Consider the following 20255-nt stretch of genomic DNA (forward strand, 5'->3'; position numbering starts at 1 on the left):
GCTGCCACCCCCGTGCTTCACGGTTGAGATAGTGTTCTTCGGCTTGCAAGCCTCCCCCTTTTTGATCCAAACATAACGATGGTCATTATGGCCAAACAGTTCTATTTTTGTGTCATCAGACCAGAGGACATTTCTCCAAAAATGTCCATATTTTTCTCCATGTGCAGTTGCAAACCGTAGTCTGGCTTTTTTAATGGTGGTTTTGGAGCAGTGGCTTCTTCCTTGCTGAGCGACCTTTCGGGTTATATCGATATAGGATTTGTTTTACTGTGGATATAGATACTTCTGTACCCGTTTCCTCCAGCATCTTCACAAGGTCCTTTGCTGTTGTTCTGGGATTGATTTGCACTTTTCACACCGAAGTACATTAATCTCTAGGAGACAGAACACGTCTCCTTCCAGAGCAGTATGACAGCTGCGTGGTCCCATGGTGTTTATACTTGCGTACTATTGTTTGTACAGATGAACATGGTACCTTCAGGCATTTGGAAATTGCTCCCAAGGATGAACCAATCTTGGAGGTCCACAATTTTCTTTCTGAGGTCTTGGCTGACTTCTTACGATTTTCCCATGTTGTCAAGCAGAGGCACGGAGTTTGAAGGTAGGCCTTGAAATACATCTACAGGTACACCTCCAGTTGACTCAAATTATGTCAATTAGCCTATCAGAAGCTTCTAAAGCCATGACATCAGTTTTTTTCCAAGCTGTTTAAAGGCACAGTCAACTTAGTGTATGTAAACTTCTGACCCACTAGTGCTGTGACAGTGTACTATAAAAGTGAAATCATCTAAACAATTGTTGGAAAAATTACTTGTGTCATGAACAAGGTAGAAGTCCTGACTGACTTTCCAAAACTAGTTGGTCAACAAGAAATGTGTGGAGTGGTTGAAAAACGAGTTTTAATGGCTCCAACCTAAGTGTATGGAAACTTCGACTTCAACTGTAACTGCTGTTCCTATGAAGTCCACATACATTTGTATGTATAGTGTATATTGTTACTGAATAGCAAATACTGACGCATGATCATACACTGATACCCATCACTAGTTAAATTTTTTATATTAGATAATATAACTGATTGTCCATCAGGAATTCAGTCACTCAGTACACTGAAGTTCATCCAAACGTATTGCTTTTAGAAATGTCTCAAATGTCTAAAGCAAACTCAGGCTGCATATCGACATGTAGTCTTCACAGCTACTCCAGAGAGCCAATCGCTGACCAGATGTGGTGTATTTTCCCCATGCCTGGCTTGACAGGAAGCTTACCATGTTAGCTAACGGAGTTCAGCATGCTGACGTACACACTTTAGAGTCAAACACAAAAACTCCTATTCAGATCCTTCATACAAGGACAGCCCATAGCCTGCTGGCCAAATAGACAATAAATGGTTTAAATAATATAATAGCTTTAATGTTTTGTAGAAAGTTTGCTGAGGTCTCATTGACAGAAACCCTGAAATAATGACTCAGAAGGTGACAAGGAATAAACCAAATTTAAATAAAACCTAATAGCCACTTAAAATACTAAATGTTCCAAGTCAGATTTACAAAATGAATAGCCTACCCATCTCTCCACTACAGCTCAACACACTCACGGTCAAATCTGTATTAACGATACCACTTAAATTAGGGGGGAAAAAAAAAAAAAAAAAAAATCACAAAAGGCCACAATAATACAAAATTCATATGACGTGTATGTGTGTGTGCGCGTTCCAAGAGAGTGCTGGCTCAGACGGATGCATGTTCATATATATTTTATATAATGTATATCAAACTAAAACTAATACAGCATCAAACTTAAAAAGGATCAAGAAAAATAAAGTAGTAACAGTTGGTTGTGGAGCATTTTGAAATTAAAACCAGATTGGTCAGAGCAGAGCAGGAGGGGTGCAGATCAGGAACATTGAGCCTCTCTGGCTGCGGGTGGGAAGGGGGCAGGAGGGGGTCCATCCCTGGTTGGGTGCATGGAGGGGCAGGTGGGAGCAATGGGGGTACGGCCAATTGCAGGTGGAGATTAGATAGTCCAGCGTTCTCCAGGAAATGTCTCCTTGCTTATTTTATTCAAACAAAACATGACTTAAAAAAAGCAGCCGTACTGTAGTGGGAAGTCCTTGTCCGTGATGCTGTTCTTCTACTCAAAAGTTTCTTATTAATATCCTTTATCATACTGTAAGTGTGGACAGAGAAAACCATGACACTGCAATTAAGTGAGGGGCGAGAGTGTTTGGCTGTGTGCTTGTGGTAGCTTCTCTGTGCAGACGTGTACACTAGGCATTCATGTACGATGCACAGGCCGAGAGCAGGGATGCTTACGCGTGTGTGTGTGTGTGTGTGTGGGGGGGGGGGGGGGGGGGGGGGGGGGTGAGTGTGAATAGTGTACTGTATATGTTGTGTATTGTGTGTGTTTGAGAGTTCACCTCCATGTGAGAGGGTGGTCTGTCTCTGTAGACCCACTAAAACCATGCTAACTCTTCACTACTCTTCCAGCCAGTCCCACCACCACATGGCCAGGCTGTCCTACTCTTTAGCTTCCAGGAACAGGGTCTCCTGCGGGAAAAGCTTGGCCTCCAGTAAAGACGAGGCTGGGTCTAGCTGGGTGATCTGCAGAGAAAGAGAACAAGAGAAGCATGAGAAGAGGACACATTCATACAGGATACATGACAGTCATTACACAAGTCCTTGTTCTAGCTCCAGTTGGAAGTGGCATTTAACCACATGTGCATACATGGAAATTGTTAAGTTGCAATGTGCCTGGTAAAAAGTACAAACTATCAACTAGTCCAATTCTTAATCTTTTTATCATTGAACACTTTTCTGTGTACCTTGGGACATGTACACAAATGTGAACGTACCAAAGTACACCATGCAAACAGACGTACTGAAAAGGTGTTAACTTGGCCTCTGCTTGGGGTATGTCTCTAAGCTACATCATCAAGTGGAAAAGCCGTTGACGGTGAGACAGTAATCTGATCATCTCTGTTTTGGTGGCCAGCGTTGCGTTTCCCCAGAGATTGATCATTTCTGTTTTCTAAGGCTTCCATCCAAACTAAACAGCTGTGGTTTCAACAAGGACCTGCCTTGAACGATGTGTGTTACGACCTTAAACTAATCACCTTTACCTACAAAAACAAAACAAACAAAAAGACATAAGGTAGATGCTAATATAAAAAAAGACATACAGTATCAATAAGTGTCAAAATATTCATCATTCAAATCCAGGTTGAGGGCATCGGCAGAGCAAGATGGTAATAATGCATTGCCACCCATAATGCAGCCAATTTCGTCATGTTGACACACGGGTAACCTATGCTGTTTAACATGAGACAACCCAGCCTGCTAGCTTATGAGGGTTAATCACCGGGAGTCTCCTGTTACATAGGCCCCCGTCATCCCCTTCCCCACACCTGGGCCCTCTGTCTACTGTGACGTGGGGGCCAGGGCAGGGCTTATCTGTTGCCTGTGGTGACAGCCTCTGATTAGACCTCCTGTTATGATCACTGGGGTGGTAATTAACTAGCAGGCATCAGACAACCAGCGCAAGAAGGTCCGAGTTCACCTCACACCGATGAGACCATCCTCACAACGACATTAGGTGGAGAAACACTGCTGGATGATGTGAAAGCTGGAAGACCTTTGAGTCTGAAACCAAGTTAAACACCCACCTCAACTCTCCTTTCACCATGGAGTCAGTTTGCTCTGTAACTATCCTGACAGATCGCTCTCTCTCTCAACCTCTGCTCTGGCTGGGGAAGTAATCCCTGCAGTTGTCAGTTGTCCTGCCCGGTTCACCGTTGAATTTGGATGTATTGTGCCTGTTATGCCGCCAACAGGCTGATCCTTCTCCCTGATATGACATGTTCTTCTGTTCTACCACACACATATGGTAATAAACTAATCTTCCCTCAATATAAATAAAGAGTCGTCTTTCCTAATGAGTCATATTTCCAATGATCATTGAGTCATCAAAACCTAACCTTCAATAGAGCTACATAATTTCAACGGTATGATGCCGGGAGGTCAAAGAGGAGCAAGAATTCATCAGCAAACACAGCTATTCCCAGAGGAAAAGGGAAATGTCACACCAATGGAGGCTCTTTGACATCACGTTCTCATACTCATTTCTCCTGTCATTAGTGCTCCTCGCTCCCCAGCATGACCTGAGCTCATAAGGCAGCACAGGGAGGGGTGTCACGTCAACCTACACAACGCACCGCAGCCAGGGGAAAGCAAGATGGTGTGCTGCTAAAAGATTACATCCCAACGGGTGAACTGAACACCTTTTCCCCCCACCTTTTGCTCAGTATTTCACAAATGCCAGCTATGCTAATGAACCTGACAGGCTGTTATGACACCACAGCATCAGGTATGAGTAAATTAGGGTTTAGGGAGGAGCAGGTGCGGCTGTGTGTGTGTTGACGGGGGGAGGGGAGAGCATCTGACTAAAAAGAAAGTCGAGAAACAAGATGCCACACTGACACAGGAGACAAGCGCCATCAGTGATTGTTTACATTGTTATCCAATTAAGAGACCATAAGCATTGAGGCATCTGTCAACAAACAAAGCTGTTGTTTTTCTCTCCACTCTGCGTCACGATATCCTCTATATTTTCACTGTCTGGCTCTCCCTATATCCGATGAATTCTCTTCTCCCCTGACTGACACATACAGCAGCCGGGCAGAGCCTGACACAAACATACACAGGCCTACATTATTCATGATATGGCCAACAAAGCAATCTTATCAATGAACAGCTCTATGATAAAGGCAATACACAAGCATTTAAACTGTACTGTATGACTTGTAATTACATTTTAGTGTAGTAGATAAACCAACTAGATGTCTGGCACACAACATGAAAGTCTAGCATCAGTCTGTGGAGGGCCATTTGAAGTGTTTTGAAGGTTGCGGTTTAATCCGTAGCAGCGGTGTTTTCTCAAGTGCTTGACAATGTTGCTGGATAATCATCTAACCCGATCACACTGATCCTGACGGAGCAGAACAAGATGCCACCTTCCTTGAGAGACCCACTACTACTGCCAAAATAGTCTAATTCCTCTGAAGATGTCATATAAAACAGTTCTCCATCAAATTAAAACTAATGGCAAATGTTGGTCTAAAACAGGCTCATTCACGTACACTACTTATGCAAGTTACCCAAGGACTATGGAGGTTTCAGTGTGTGAACATCAATGTGGGTTGTATCAAGACAACGCACAAGAAATGTTATGACTACCCTCAGATGTCATACTAAGTAGAATTTCTAGATTTTATTTGAGAGAATGTTGGATCTTTACCTTCAATCTTTAGTAAAGGACTAGTAGGAACATTTCTTTATATCCATTTGAGGATCTGCCATCACATCTACAAAATAATGGATTAACTCCATGTCATTGTCTTCAGTGTTATGATTATCGTGCTTAACATAATTAACACTTAAGTTGAAGTAAAAATAAATATTGCAAATCACTTCATTAGTATGAATAAAACATTTGATAACTTGAGACGAGTGAAAAAATAAACACCCGTCTCAAGATGTCAGTTTCTAACAATCAAACGTGCAGCTGAAATAACATTTTTTTATGAAGCCATTTAGGTTCTGTGTTAATTCAAACCATATAGCTTGTCTGTTTTAAAAACTTGTGTTGTCAAGTGTTTATTTGGCCAATTACAAAAGCAGTGGGAGATCATTATGTGCTTCCAGGAACGATGACAACACGTAGAGCCAGGGCGTGAACAACACACTTCAAAGTGGGCCGCCGCGCGGCCTGGAGAGAGGGAGGAGGGTGAAAAGGGGGGCTGCCGTTCCCCAGGGGAACAGGCCCTGAGCTTTTAACTTCTCTGGAACAGGGAAGCAATCTGCTCTCAGAAGTCCCCTATATGCTGTCTAGAGCGGAGCCAACACAAACACCAGTCCCACACACACACAGTGCATAAAGTGTGAGACTGAGTACAGTACGCATGTACAGGACTATGGGGAGCAGGTAGCCTAGCGGTTAAGAGCTTTGACTCAGAAACCGAAAGGTCGCTGGTTCAAATCCCCAAGCTGACTAGGTGAAAAATCTGTTGATGTGTCCTTGAGCAAGGCACTAAACCCTAATTGCTCCTGTACGTCGCTCTGGATAAGAGCGACTGGAATCAGAGCTATAACCTACATGGAGCTATATCCCACATGCATTCATACATGTGGGAGAGGATATGATGGAAATACTTTTGGGGATGGAGTATGAATTTTGGGACTAAATCAATAAACTGCAATTGTTCTTCCTTGAAAGTTGTGCCGATGTGATGTCTAGTTCAGTTGGACACGAGGATCATTTCATAGCACTGTTTATTTTTCCTAAATCTAGAGTTTTGTCTAAATCATTCTACACATTGGTACTGTTCAAACATTCCATTTTCAGAAACCTGGAACAACAATTAGGGTAAGGTTAAACTCAGCACAAAGTACAGTATCACAACGTGAAGAAAAATATCCTGTGAAGAATGTTTGGGGGTCTAAAACCTAGACTGAGCTAAGTTCACTCACGACTGGAACTACTAAGTATCTAGACCACATACACAGTACATACTGGTTCTGGTGAGTGTGAAGAAACATGTTGACGCAAAGAGCAAAACATGTCAATTCCTCCAATAACTAACAAGCAGCCAAAGAAACAAAAGTATAAAGTCAGCGATGCATTTGATTTTATTTCTGTTTAATCATCTTCCACTTAATTGCTTTCTTATTGCTGCCAATTATCTTTAGTTGTCATGCAGGGGAAGGAGAGAAGAAGTTTAAACATTTGCGGTGTATTACAAATGCAATAGTGGTACATCCGCTAATCCGAGCAGAGCAACAGTGGAAGCGTCTGGAGGAGATTGAGGCTCCTTTTAATTAGAGAGGAGAGCTGCAGGATTAGACGGACTGGGCACTGTTCAGATGCACAAACACTCTGGCACACACTGCTTGGTGATGTCCACAATGGCACCCTGTTTTCTATGTAGTGCACTACTTTTGACCAGGGCCCACAGGGTAGTGCACTACTTTTGACCAGGGCCCACAGGGTAGTGCACTACTTTTGACCAGGGCCCACAGGGTAGTGCACTACTTTTGACCAGGGCCCACAGGGGAGTGCACTACTTTTGACCAGGGCCCACAGGGTAGTGCACGATATAGAGAACAGGGTACCATTTTGGACATACCCATAAACTCTGCTCTCTCTTTCTCCTGTCCTCTGCACCACATCTCTCCTAGAACTTCATTGGAGATGAAGAAATTTTTATCTTGGCATAAAACACATGTATTTTAAAGTGTATTTAAGAAGATGTGAATAAGGCATGGATATGCTTGAATAGATGAAGGCATGTGTGCCCACCTGAGTGTGTGAGCATTTGTATGTGCGCCAATGTTTGTGTACTGTATGAGTAGTGTAAGCATGTGTATAAGTGTGTGCATGTGTGTGTGCGTGTGGTGTGAGTTAGCTAGAGTGAAGTGTTTGTACCCCCATGTTCCCTACAGACCTGGATGGCAGGCTGTCTGGGCAGGCCTGCACACACACACACTCCCCTTGATTAATGGAAATCCCATTTTGTTTCCACCACTCCAATTAAGCAGGGAGTTAAAATGGTGCTCATTAGCTACCTGCCACAGCACAGAGCAGAGCGTGGCCAACAGCTCTAATTACTGGGAGGAGAACTCCAGTCGGTGCGGCGCCGTGCACCGCGGATGCAGAGGAACCAACCGAGGAGAATTCTGTTGACTGTATCCTAAGTAGCCAGCGCTCTTCTGTGTATACGTACTGGCTAATTAATATTCAACACATTATAAATGCACTTGTGGATAGAAGTCACACACACTCACGCAAGCACACGAAAAAACACATTTCTCATTAGCCCACCATGGCTTTTAATTATACAGAAATCCTCTAACTATCTGAACAGTCACACTCTCTGGACTCTAGGGATTGAGATGAGCAACAAACTGGAGCCACATGCAGGGGTGAGCCAATTATGACTGTGGACTTCTCCTGCAGAGATGTTACATTACAGGCTGCTGTGTTGATCACTGCTTAGTACCTGTAGTTAGCCAGCCAAAGGTACTGAGCAAATAAAGATAAACATACTGTAGAGTTAAATAATGGTCATTAGTTACACTTTGGTTCCACCTTGTTAAAAGTAGGGATGTGTTCAAGACGATTCGATACAAGATACGTTTTAGTTAAATGATTTGGAGAACAAATCGATGGAATTCGGTTCAACGCAATCCGATGCACTAACATTTGTTGTTGCTGTTCGAGCTCATGACCTAGGCCTCTGAGCTTGATCTGTCTGAGCTGACTTCTGTGTTTGGTGTGTAAATGATTGTACACCGAGTATGCCAAATATTAGGAACACCTTCCTAATATTGAGTTGCGCACAACCCCCCCCCCACACCCCTTTTACTCTCAGAACAGCCTCAATTTGTTGGGGTATGACTCTAGAAGGTGTCAAAACATTTCCACATGTCAACTCCAATGCTTCCCACAGTTGTGTCAAGTTGGTTGATGTCCTTTGAGTGGTGGACTATTCTTGATACACATGGGAAACAGAGCTTGAAAAACCCAGCAGCGCTGCAGTTCTTGACACAAACCGGTGAGCCTGGCACCTACTACCATACCCGTCCAAAAGCACTTCAATCTTTTGTTTTGCCCATTGACCCTCTCAATGGCACATGTACACAATCCATGTCTCAAAGCCTAAAAATGTCTTCCCCCTTCATCTACACTGATTGAAGTGGATTTAACAGGTGACATCTATAAGAGATCATAGCTTTCATCTGGATTCACCTTGTCAGTCTAGGTCATGGACAGAACAGGTGTTAATGTTTTGTATAATCCGTGTAGGTCTATGGCATATGGACTATGTAGGCACCTGAGTTGAGCCATAATAGCGTTGGGCCAGTAACCAATAGGTCGCTGGTTAGAATCCTCGAGCCGACTAGGTGAAAAAAGTCAGTCAATGTACCCTTCAGCAAGGCACTTAAGCCTAATTGCTCCAGGGTCGCCGTCAATGGCTGATCCCTGGCCCCACTCTCCGAGGGTGTCTCAGGGAGAGTGGGATATGCAAAAACATAACATGACTAATTCACACTTGTATAATACACACTAATGTGTGAAATAGGACAAATGTAAGCACTCACCTAATAATAACAATTATTAGGGAGACCAGGCTTCTACCACCCCACTACCACTATCAGATTAGGGGTGTTTAATGGAGCCTGTTTTTTGTCTCCAGTATCTTACTTTCATTCCCGTAAAACACTTTTTCAACAGCACATAGATAACCTATTTAATTTGCTCGGTTGTTACTCAACTAAAAAAGCCTAATATCACGCAAGCCATTTAAGCATTTGAATGCTGAAGGTGCCGCGCAGATAAGCAAGATCAGGAACAGACCGCCTACCTCACGTTGGTCAGTGCGCGAAGCTGGGCACAGTGCTCAGTTTGACTAGGCTACTGACATTGCCTGTAGTTGTTCTGCATGCAAAATGACTTGTAGATCAATGACTCACAGTTAAGCCTACACGTAGTTCCACACTAAACGAGAGGATGCATCAGTTGTCACAATAGAGGAGTTCTTTTTTTGGAAGTTAGAAAGAACATAATAAAATATTTTCTGATCGACGCATGCTACATTTCAATCGGTTTGTGGCTCGATGCACTTGTATCTTAAATATTTTTATTGGGGACCGATACGTATTGGTGAATCGCTACATTCCTAATATAAACACACTGTGGTGCCGTGTGGCTCAGTTGGTAGAGCATGGCGCTTACAATGCCAGGGTTGTGGGAACCAGTACGAGGTGGACCAGTACGAAAAAAGTAGGAAAATGTATGCATTCCACTACTATAAGTCGCTTTGGATAAGGCTAAAAATGTAAATACTCACGTTTCTGCGGGGGAAGGTGGTGAGCAGTTTGAAGTCATCCCAGGGGTAGCCCTTGGAGGCCACAAAGTCAAAGAGGACCTGCAACTTGGTGCTGCCCAGGAAGCGCCGCACCAGAAACTCACCACTGGGAGTTCGTATACGCAGCTTGCTAATTGGCTCTCCTCCCTCCTCCGCAGGCTCTGGCGGCAGGGCATGTTCCAATGAGAGACGGATGGCCTGAACAAAGGGGAGGGACAAAGCGATCATAGAGTTAGGTAGGGAAGGGGGTGATTATTCACAGTTGGACAATGACTTAAGTGTGATTACTTTGCTTACAATGACATAGATTCACTTTGTTTCATGGAACAAACTGTGGGAGAAAGGGGAACTTTAAAACAACTATTTATGAGGCAACATATAAATTACACTGAATCCACAAGGCATTAAATCCTCTGGCCTCTTCTTCCAAAACGTGTAGGCTAGTCGGTGAGTCTCATTAATAAAGACATGCAGAACAACGCTAACTCGTGCCGGGGTAGATTAGATAACTGCCCAGAACAAATAGGATCGCCTCATCAACAGCAGGGAAATTAATCAGGTCTCCAGTGTCACAGAGCAGGACCTGCTGCTCCCGCGGGGCTCTTTCCATCCAGCTTGTTGTTCCTGTTTTGACAGAGGGTAGCATATGCTGTGACAACACACAGCAGCTTTATTTACCAACCATAATGCAATTATATTTCATAAAAGTGTACAACAGTAGCTCATTAGCAGCTCCAGGCTTTGAGTGGGAGCGTGCCAGAGGCACTCCCCAGGTAGATGCCTGGTAAAGGGCCCCCCAGCAGCACACTGAACTGTGGCGTCTGTAAAGCCACAGAGCGCACGCCTCACTTAGGGCCTGCTTCTCACAAAGAACACACAGGAGCATAACCACTCAACGCAAAAAACAACCACCACCACAGGAGGGGCGAGAGGGGGAAGTGTGCACACCTGACAGGAGCACCATGAGGCCACTGGTACCAGTAAATAATGACATCACCACTCCCCCCCCCTGCCTCTCATCCTTTCATCTCCCTCTCCACACAAAGACAAAATCACAGAAAGCATTTCCCCTTGTACTCATGGGTCTACTGAGCGGTTTGTTACCCTGCGGGGCATTGTGACGGGTGGTGCAGGGCAGACAGCCGGAGACGTGAGGCAGACTTGAGGTCTGGTCTGTGGGTACAGACAGTGTGTAGTCCCGGACGGCTGAGTGGGTGGGTGTTTGGCTGGGCTCCAGGTGTGGGACACCATGCTGCCTTGTTTACTCACACACAATGTCAGAGAAATTAGGCATTGGAGCAGCCAGGGATAAGCAGCACAACTCTGAATGGTTGGGACAGCTGTTGTCCTTCCTCCACACACTATACAGACACACAGGCTCCGCATATTATCTCCCAACCTTCTACCTGATGACCGACAGCAGTAGTAGTGGGTGATCGAGCGAAACAATCTGGAACTAGGTCTGTGGTTAGAACTCGAGCCTTGTCTAAATACAGTTGAAGTCAGAAGTTTGCATACACCTTAGCCAAATACATTTAAACACAGTTTTTCACAATTCCTGACATTTAATCGTAGTAAAAATTCCGTCTTAGGATCACCACCTCATTTTAAGAATGTGAAATGTCAGAATAATAGTAGAGAGAATGATTTATTTCAGCTTTTATTTCTTTCATCACATTTCCAGTGGGTCAGAAGTTCACATACACTCAATTCGTATTTTGGTAGCATTGCCTTTAAATTGTTTAATTTGGGTCAAACATTTTGGGTAGCCTTCCACAAGCTTCCCACAATAAGTTCGGTGAATTTTAGCCCAATCCTACTGACAGAGCTGGTGTAATGGAGTCAGGTTTGTAGGCCTCCTTGCTCGCACACACCTTTTCAGTTCTGCCCACACATTTTCTATAGGATTGAGGTCAGGGCTTTGTGATGGCCACTCCAATACCTTGACTTTGTTGTCCTTAAGCCATTTTACGACAACTTTGGAAGTATGCTTATAGTCTATGTCCATGTGGAAGACCCATTTGCGACCAAGCTTCGACTTCCTGACTGATGTCTTGAGATGTTGCTTCAATATATCCACATAACTTTCCTGCCTCATGATGCCATCTATTTTGTGAAGCGCACCAGCACCCCCACAACATGATGCAGCAACCCCCGTGCTTCACGGTTGAGATGGTGTTCTTTAGCTTGCAAGCGTCCCCCTTTTTCCTCCAAACATAACGATGGCCATTATGGCCAAACAGTTCTATTTTTGTTTCATCTGTCCAGAGGAAATTTTCCCAAAAAGTACGCTCTTTGTCCCCATGTGCAGTTGCAAACCATAGTCTGGCTTTTTTAATGGCAGATTTGGAGTAGTGGCTTCTCCTTGACGAGCGGCCTTTCAGGTTATGTCGATATAGGACTCTTTTTACTGTGGATATAGATACTTTTGTACCCCTTTCCTCCAGCATCTTAACAAGGTCCTTTGCTGTTGTTCTGGGATTGATTTGCACTTTTCGCACCAGTACGTTCATCTCTAGGAGACAGAACGCGTCTCCTTCCTGAGCGGTATGACGGTTGTTTGTACAGATGAACATGGTACCTTCAGGCATTTGGAAATTGCTCCCAAGGATGAACCAGACTTGTGGAGGTGTACAATTGTTTTTCTGAGGTCTGAGGATTTCTTGCGATTTTCCCATGATGTCAAGCAAAGAGGCACTGAGTTCGAAGGTAGGCCTTGAAATACATCCACAGATACACCTCCAATTGACTCAAATGATGTCAATTAGCCTATCAGAAGCTTCCAAAGCCATGACATCATTTTCTGGAATTTTCCAAGCTGTTTAAAGGCAAAGTCAACTTAGTGTATGTAAACTTCTGACCCACTGGAATTGTGATACAGTGAAGTATACGTGAAATAATCTGTCTGTAAACAATTGTTGGAAAAATGACTTGTGTCATACACAAAGTAGATGTCCTAACCGACTTGCCAAAACTATAGTTTGTTAACAAGAAATGTGTGGAGTGGTTGAAAACCTCCAACCTAAGTGGAGTCCTCCCAACTTCAACTGTACATCTGAGGTTCCAGTGCCAGTTACGGTTGTGTGATGAGTCATTAAGTTCAGATATAGGTACAAAATGTATGTCAAATACTTGATGTAAATCTAGACGTAATCTATGAAGATGTACCACCTGTGAAAGCCTGTCATACACAATAATGGCATACACACAAAGAACTCCCTTTACCTCATCCCTGCACATGATTATGGTTGTGGAATGATGTGTGTTGATGTGTGTCTGTGGCTTATTATTGGTCTTCCTCCAGGTTGTTTGTGTCACTCTCCTGTTGTGGGGAGTGTCCTTGAGGCTTCATTACTGAATCCAACAGTGTGTCTCAGTCTCCACTCTCATCATTAAAAAATAGGGTTGGAAATGTTCCAGTAAATTTCCGACATTTTCTCGAATATTTTCCATGGGAAGTTAAGCCCGGGAATTTGGGGAATTTTGCTTCAATTCATCAAAAAAGTAAGCTTATAACAGTGAACCTTTTTTTGTGGGATACACACAAGGCAATTATAGGTCTTGTGGAATATTTTGGTTAAACTATCCCCAATTCAATGGAATTGCAACCCTCTGTATGCAGTGCATCCCTCCATCACATGTACAGCTAATTCAAGATCTTGCACACTAATGAGATGCTTTCTGGTAAGTTTTGATTACAATACTGGGTGGGGTGAATATATTTTATATGACAAATGATTTATTGTTAACTAGTAAATAGTAGCCTACAGCAAAGTGTGTTTAAATAATTTCTAACTTGTTAACAGTTTCTGAGGTTTAGCTTGCTTAACCTGTAGTGACGCCCAGCCCATGAACGGGACTGTTATCATCATCTGACACTAATTAGCATAACGCAACGGACATAAATCTTCCTAGAAAATCTTCCTATTCATGAAAATCACAAGTGAAATATATTGGAACACAGCTTAGCCTTTTGTTAATCACCCTGTCATCTCAGATTTTCAAAATATGCTTTACAGCCAACGCTAGACAAGCATTTGTGTAAGTTTATCATAGCCTAGCATACATAGCATTATGCCTTGCTAGCAGCAGGCAAACTTGTCACGGAAATCAGAAAAGCAATCAAATTAAATAATTTACCTTTGATGAACTTCGAATGTTTTCACTCACGAGACTCCCAGGTAGACGGCCAAAGTTCATTTTTTCCCAAAATATTATTTTTGTAGGCGAAATAGCTCAGTTTGTTCTTCACGTTTGGCTGAGAAATCGCCCGGAAATTGCGGTCACCACAATGCCGAAAAATATTCCAAATTAGCGCCATAATATCGACAGAAACATGGCAAACGTTGTTTAGAATCCATCCTCAAGGTGTTTTTCTAATATGTATTCGATAATATATTCGTCGGGACAATTTCTTTTTCTCTAGGACCGATTGGAGTAATGGCTACCTCTGCACTTTACGCGAGAATCTCTCTCGGAGCCACCATGTGACCACTTACGCAATGTGCCCCCATACGGCTATTCTTCAACAGAAATGCGTAAAACTACGTCACAATGCTGTAGACACCTTGGGGAATACGTAGAAAGCGTAAGCTCGTTGATGGTACATTCACAGCCATATAGGGAGTCATTGGAACACAGCGCTTTCAAAACCCGGGGCGCTTTCGCCTGCCAAATCAGTTGTGTTACACTAACAGACAATATCTTTACAGTTTTGGAAACGTCAGAGTGATTTCTATCCAAAGCTGTCAATTATATGCCTATTCTAGCATATTTTCCTGACAAAATATCCCGTTTAAAACGGGAATGTTTTTTTTTCCAAAAATGAAAATACTGCCCCCTAACACCAAGAGGTTAAGCCTGCTAACTGAGGAGTGTTAATTCACCTGTTTCCATACATGTTTAATTTTAAAACATTTATCTTACAAAGGAGTTTAATCTAACTATTTATCTGTACATGGAATTGTATTTTCTTTTCCTCATTGTTTTTCTACTCTACAGGAAAATGCCACGGGCACCATCTGATGTGCGGAGACATTTCACTGCAGTTAATGTAGAACGAAAAGCTGTGTACATTTGCAAATACTGTGCCAAATCATTTGTGAAGAATGCAACAAAGATGCAGAATCTGGCGAAGTGCATAAAGTTCCCACAGCGCTCACAACAAGCAACCCTGACAAAAGTCCCTCTACTTCTATTCAAGGTGAAAATGAGGAATCAGACACCTTATCGATAGCAACAGCTCATAGTCCTCCTGGAATCAGAAGTTATTGACTAAATAGAGGAACGTAGTCAGAGAAAAGCTGATGAATGTCTTGCTCGAGCTGTGTATGCAACTGACGCTCACAAGCAATGTGTATTGTAAGAGATGTCTGAATATTCTTCGCCCACATACACTCCTACAACCAGACAAGCTTTATCTACTAATTTGCTGGATTCAGAGTTCAAGTGAAGGTCAAGCAAATCATACAGAAAGCAGACTATTGCAATCATCTCTGATGGGTGGTCGAATGTTCGTGGGCAAGGAATAATTGACTATATCGCCACACCTTAACCAGTATTCTACAAGAGGACAGACACACCGGTCTCTACATTGCAGATGAGCTGAAGGCAGTCATCAATGACCTAAGACCACAGAAAGTATTTACATTGGTGACAGACAACTCTGCAAACATGAAGGCTACTTGGTCTAAAGTGGAGGAGTCCTAGCCTCACATCACACCCATTGGCTGTGCTGCTCATGCATTGAGTCTTCTCCTCAAGGACATCATGGCACTGAAAACAATGGATACATTCTACAAGAGAGCCAAGGAAATGGTAAGGTATGTGAAGGGTCATCAAGTTATAGCAGCAATCTACCTCACCAAGCAAAGTGAGAAGAATAAGAGCACCACATTGAAGCTGCCCAGCAACACCCATTGGGGTGGCGTTGTCATCATGTTTTAGGGGAAGCAGTCTCTCCAAGAAATGGCCATATCACAGTCTGCCGATATGGACAGCCCCATCAAGAGCATCCTCCTGGATGATGTATTTTGGGAGAGAGTGGTAAGCAGCCTGAAACTCCTGAAACCTATAGCAGTGGCCATTGCACAGATTGAGGGAGACAATGCCATCCTGTCTGATGTTCAGACTCTGCTTGCAGATGTAAGAGAAGAAGTCCGTACTGCACTGCCCACTTCTTTGTTGCTCCAAGCAGAGGAAACTGCAGATCTGAAATACATCAAAAAGTATGGCTTCTGCCTGAATCCCATAGACGATGCAGCGTTCATGTTGGACCCCAAGTATGCTAGCAAGAGCATCCTGCCTGGTGCAGAGATCAACAAGACCTATGGTGTCATCACTACCGTGTCTCACCACCTTGGCCTGGATGAGGGCAAGGTTCTTGGCAGTCTGGCGAAGTACACTTCCAAGCAAGGGCTTTGGGATGGAGATGATATGCTGGCACGATTGCCATATTGCATCAGTCACCTGGTGGAAGGGACTTTGTGGATCTGAGGCTCTTTCCCCTCATCCTACAAATTCCACCAACATCAGCCGCCTCAGAGCGCAACTGGTCATTGTTTGGGAACACACACGCAACAGACTGACCAATTTAAATGGTATTAATATGCAAGTATTTCCATTAATTCCCATATATATTCCCTGTTAATTCCCACGGAGAGTTTCCACCTCTGAATATTCCCCAAAATGTGAAACCCTACTAAAAACACACCACATGCCCTCCTGCCTGCCTCACACTTGACCAGGCAGACACACAACCAGACAGGTGAAAATACACCTGATACAGTCACACACAGGTCAGGTCAATGACTAGATTGTGTTTTCCCCTGCTTTAGACTTTAGGGCCACAATAAGGTAAGCCTGTCTGAGGTAAAGGATGTGGTATAGACTGCATGTAAACAACAGAGGGGCCATTGTTGGGTATCATGTTTCTGAATATCTACACTGTTGCATACAAGCAGGGTCGGTTGGTGGAGAGGAAACCATGGCAACGGGCTAGAGGACTACAGTGATATAATTAAGACTGGACAGAAAGGGCTTTTGTTCGTGGCTGTTTAACTAATGTGACAAATTATCTCAGCTAGCTGGTTCACCTGATCCCTACTGTCTGTGGAGTTTGCTGCTGAGTAAATAGCCAATCAGCTGGCTAAAAGGAGCTATATCTACAGCATCCACCACTGCGTTCCCACTGCCATAATTGTTTTTCTTTGTCCCACCGTGCTTTGTGCTGCATCTTTTGTTCACTTGGTTTCAATATGAGCTTGTGTGTTGTAGGGAATTCAAACAGAACAATACCATCTCTGTATGACAAGCTTAACAGGGATAGGGCTTACTGTACACACAAGAGATTAGTACATGTCCCTCTCTCTCTCTGCCTCCACCATGGGGATCACATGTTAGCATACACTCCACAAACAACATTATTGGACATGCAGCACGAAACAGACTCAAATACTATACAAAAGTATGTGGATACCCCTTCAAATGAGTGGATTCGGCTATTTCAGCCACACCCATTGCTGACAGGTGTATAAAATTTAGCACACAACCTTGCAATCTCCATAGACAAACATTGGCAGTAGAATGGCCTTACTGAGCTTAGTGACTTTCAACGTGGCACCGCCATAGGTCGGTTTGTCAGACTTCTGCCCTGCTAGAGCTGCCCTGGTCCACTGTAAGTGCTGTTATTGTGAAGTGGAAACGCCAAGGAGCAACAACTGCTCAGCTGCGAAGTGGTAGCCACACAAACTCACAGAACGGGACTCCCAAGTGCTTTAGCGTGTAAAACAACCCTGTCCTCGGTTGCAACACGGTTGCAGCACTCACTATCAACTGCCTCTGGAAGCAACGTCAGCACAAGAACTGTTCGTTGGGAGCTTCATGAAATAGGTTTCCATGGCCGAGCAGCCGCACACAAGCCTAAGATCACCATGCGCAATGCCAGGCGTCGGCTGGAGTGGTGTAAAGCACGCCGCCATTGGACTCTGGAGCAGTAGAAACGCGTTCTCTGGAGTGATGAATCACGCTTCACCATCTGGTAGTCTGACTGATTAATCTGGGTTTGGCAGATGCCAGGAGAACACTACCTGCCCCAATGCATACAGCCAACGGTAAAGTTTGGTGGAGGAGGAATAATGGTCTGGGGCTGTTTTTCATGGTTCGGGCTAGGCCCCTTAGTTCCAGTGAAGGGAAATCTTAATGCTACAGCCTACAATGACATTCTAGAAGATTCTGTGCTTCCAACTTCGTGGCAACAGTTTGGGGAAGGCCCTTTCCTGTTTCAGCATGACAATGCCCCGTACACAAAGAAAGGTCCATACAGAAATGGTTTGTTGAGATTGGTGTGGACGAACTTGACTGGCCAGCTCAGAGCCCTGACCTCAATCCCATTCAACACCTTTGGGATGAATTGGAACACCAACTGTGAGCCAGGCCTATTCACCCAACCTCAGCGCCACACCTCCCTAATGCTCGTGGCTGAATGGAAGCAAGTACCCGCAGCAATGTTCCAACAACTCATGGAAAGCCTTCCCAGTCATGTGGAGGCTGTTATAGCAACAAAGATGGGACCAACTCCATATTAATGCTTATGATTTTGGAATGAGATGTTTGACAAGTATCTGTCCACATACTTTTGGTCATGTACTGTATAAATCATGTATATATTTTTTTATCTAACAAAGTGACCATGTGTTTTCAGTTATCTAAGTAGGAAATTATTGTTTAACTCTAAACATTATGGTTAATGTTCTCACCTCTTTCTCATCATCTGCTTCTTTCTGGATCTGTTGCAGGCGAAGCTGTTCTGCCTGCTCTCTCTCCTGTGCTTCTCTCTGAAACAGAAATATATTTTTATTAATCCATCCGACATCAAACCATTACGAATAGTGATCAAACAATCAACCATGCGACTGTTAACAGGTTTACTGGGTGGTTTCACAATAACCATTAACGACATATAGTAATGGCCACAATCATAACATGATTATAGAAGGGTATCCACTTTAAAGTTGTGCGCTGTATAATGTTTCACTTGAGTTTAATGCTAAAATGCATGCTAAAAACCCTCTAACATTAATCTGATGAGAATGGATCCATGCCATTGTGTTGTAGATGATGCCCAACCTTTTTACGGTCAGCCTCTAATGACAGTTGGTAGGCCTCATCCTGCTCCCTCTTCACCATTTCCCTGGCTTCACGTTCATCCTGGATAGAGAAAGAGACCACGTTAGAAGAGAAGTCAAATACCCTCAAGTTATGAGGTAACCAATAACACCAATAACTGAAGTAGTTAAAGTAAAAACAAAGTAGCTTTCTTCCTCTGCCACATGTTATATTGTTCTGTGTTGAATAGCTGTGATACCTGGCAGCTGAGCAGCAGGAAGTAGAATGAGAGAACTGAATGCTTTGTGTGGTTTAGCCAGACAAGGCTTGAAAGAGTATCATGTGGGAGAAGGGAATCCATCCGGGCCTTGACTTCCTTAACAGACCTGAGGGCTCTTTTCTTTTCCCTCAGAGTTCCTGTTTGTACAGAGGCAGACGACTGCCTTTCTACAGGCTGTGTGTAATAGGCTTTCTAAAGCAGGGAGAAAGAACTGTTTCCATTGTGTCAGCAATGGCATTTGTTTTGGAGCCTGGGAGACTACCTTTTCTTTTCTGAACCCTGGACTTTGTGCCAATGACGTGAAAAAGTTAAGCTATTGTGATTTGTGGGGTTTGTGCACATGGCAGGGGGAGTGGTCAATTCTTGCAAGCCTGAGAATGAAAAGGATACATTTTTCTGTTGTCCTAAATTATATTGGTCGCTGAATAGACATTGTAATAGCATGGTTGAGGACAAAAGAATAAAGGCTCACTTATCGTAAGTGCATTTGTCCAGCAGTCACGCAATAACAGTTACTGTAAAGTATAATCTTCCGTATTCTGTTCATTCCCCTTTAATAAAATACACCCCTTTAATAAAATATCATGAAACAAACAAACGTTGCCTTTACTACCCATAACATTACAGACAGGTACCTTTCTTCATTTACTGGGTATTGAAGTGATACTATACAATACAGTTTCCAACTACTTATGTAGCCTTTATCTGGTATTAAAATAGATTAAAGGAATAAACAAAAAAGTATGGAACAGATTCTAACAGCCAGGTATTTCCTGCTGTTGATGCACAGTCCATAACTAACTAAACAGACAATCCAGGTGTGTTTGGTAAAGTCAAGTTCGTTCAAATCTATGTGAAAGTAACTTTTTGGCTCTGCTGCAGTCTGTCCACCTCCCAGGCATGTCAGTCAGTTAGTGAGGAATGCAAGTGTGATGTTGGCAGATG

The 20255-nt window shown here is 43.4% G+C and overlaps 1 protein-coding gene across 2 annotated transcripts in view; it reads right to left on the reverse strand.

The window, feature by feature from the left end:
• Nucleotides 1–1391: 1391 nt before the first annotated feature.
• Nucleotides 1392–20255, reverse strand: part of LOC110524429 (FAS-associated factor 1) — an 81061-nt gene continuing 62197 nt past the window's right edge. For both annotated transcript variants that reach the window (XR_016496272.1, XM_021604036.3), the window contains exons 16-19: nt 19052–19132; nt 18682–18759; nt 9908–10123; nt 1392–2603 (exon numbers count right to left, since the gene is read on the reverse strand). Coding sequence is in view for 1 of the 2 variants with exons in the window: in XM_021604036.3 (XP_021459711.1) it covers nt 2520–2603; nt 9908–10123; nt 18682–18759; nt 19052–19132 (459 nt within the window). In the remaining variant the exon portion in view is untranslated. The remainder of the gene's footprint in view (nt 2604–9907; nt 10124–18681; nt 18760–19051; nt 19133–20255) is intronic.

Source organism: Oncorhynchus mykiss, chromosome 5, assembly GCF_057628025.1.
Source record: "Oncorhynchus mykiss isolate SJ-2025 chromosome 5, ASM5762802v1, whole genome shotgun sequence".
Classification (NCBI taxonomy): Eukaryota; Metazoa; Chordata; class Actinopteri; order Salmoniformes; family Salmonidae; genus Oncorhynchus; species Oncorhynchus mykiss.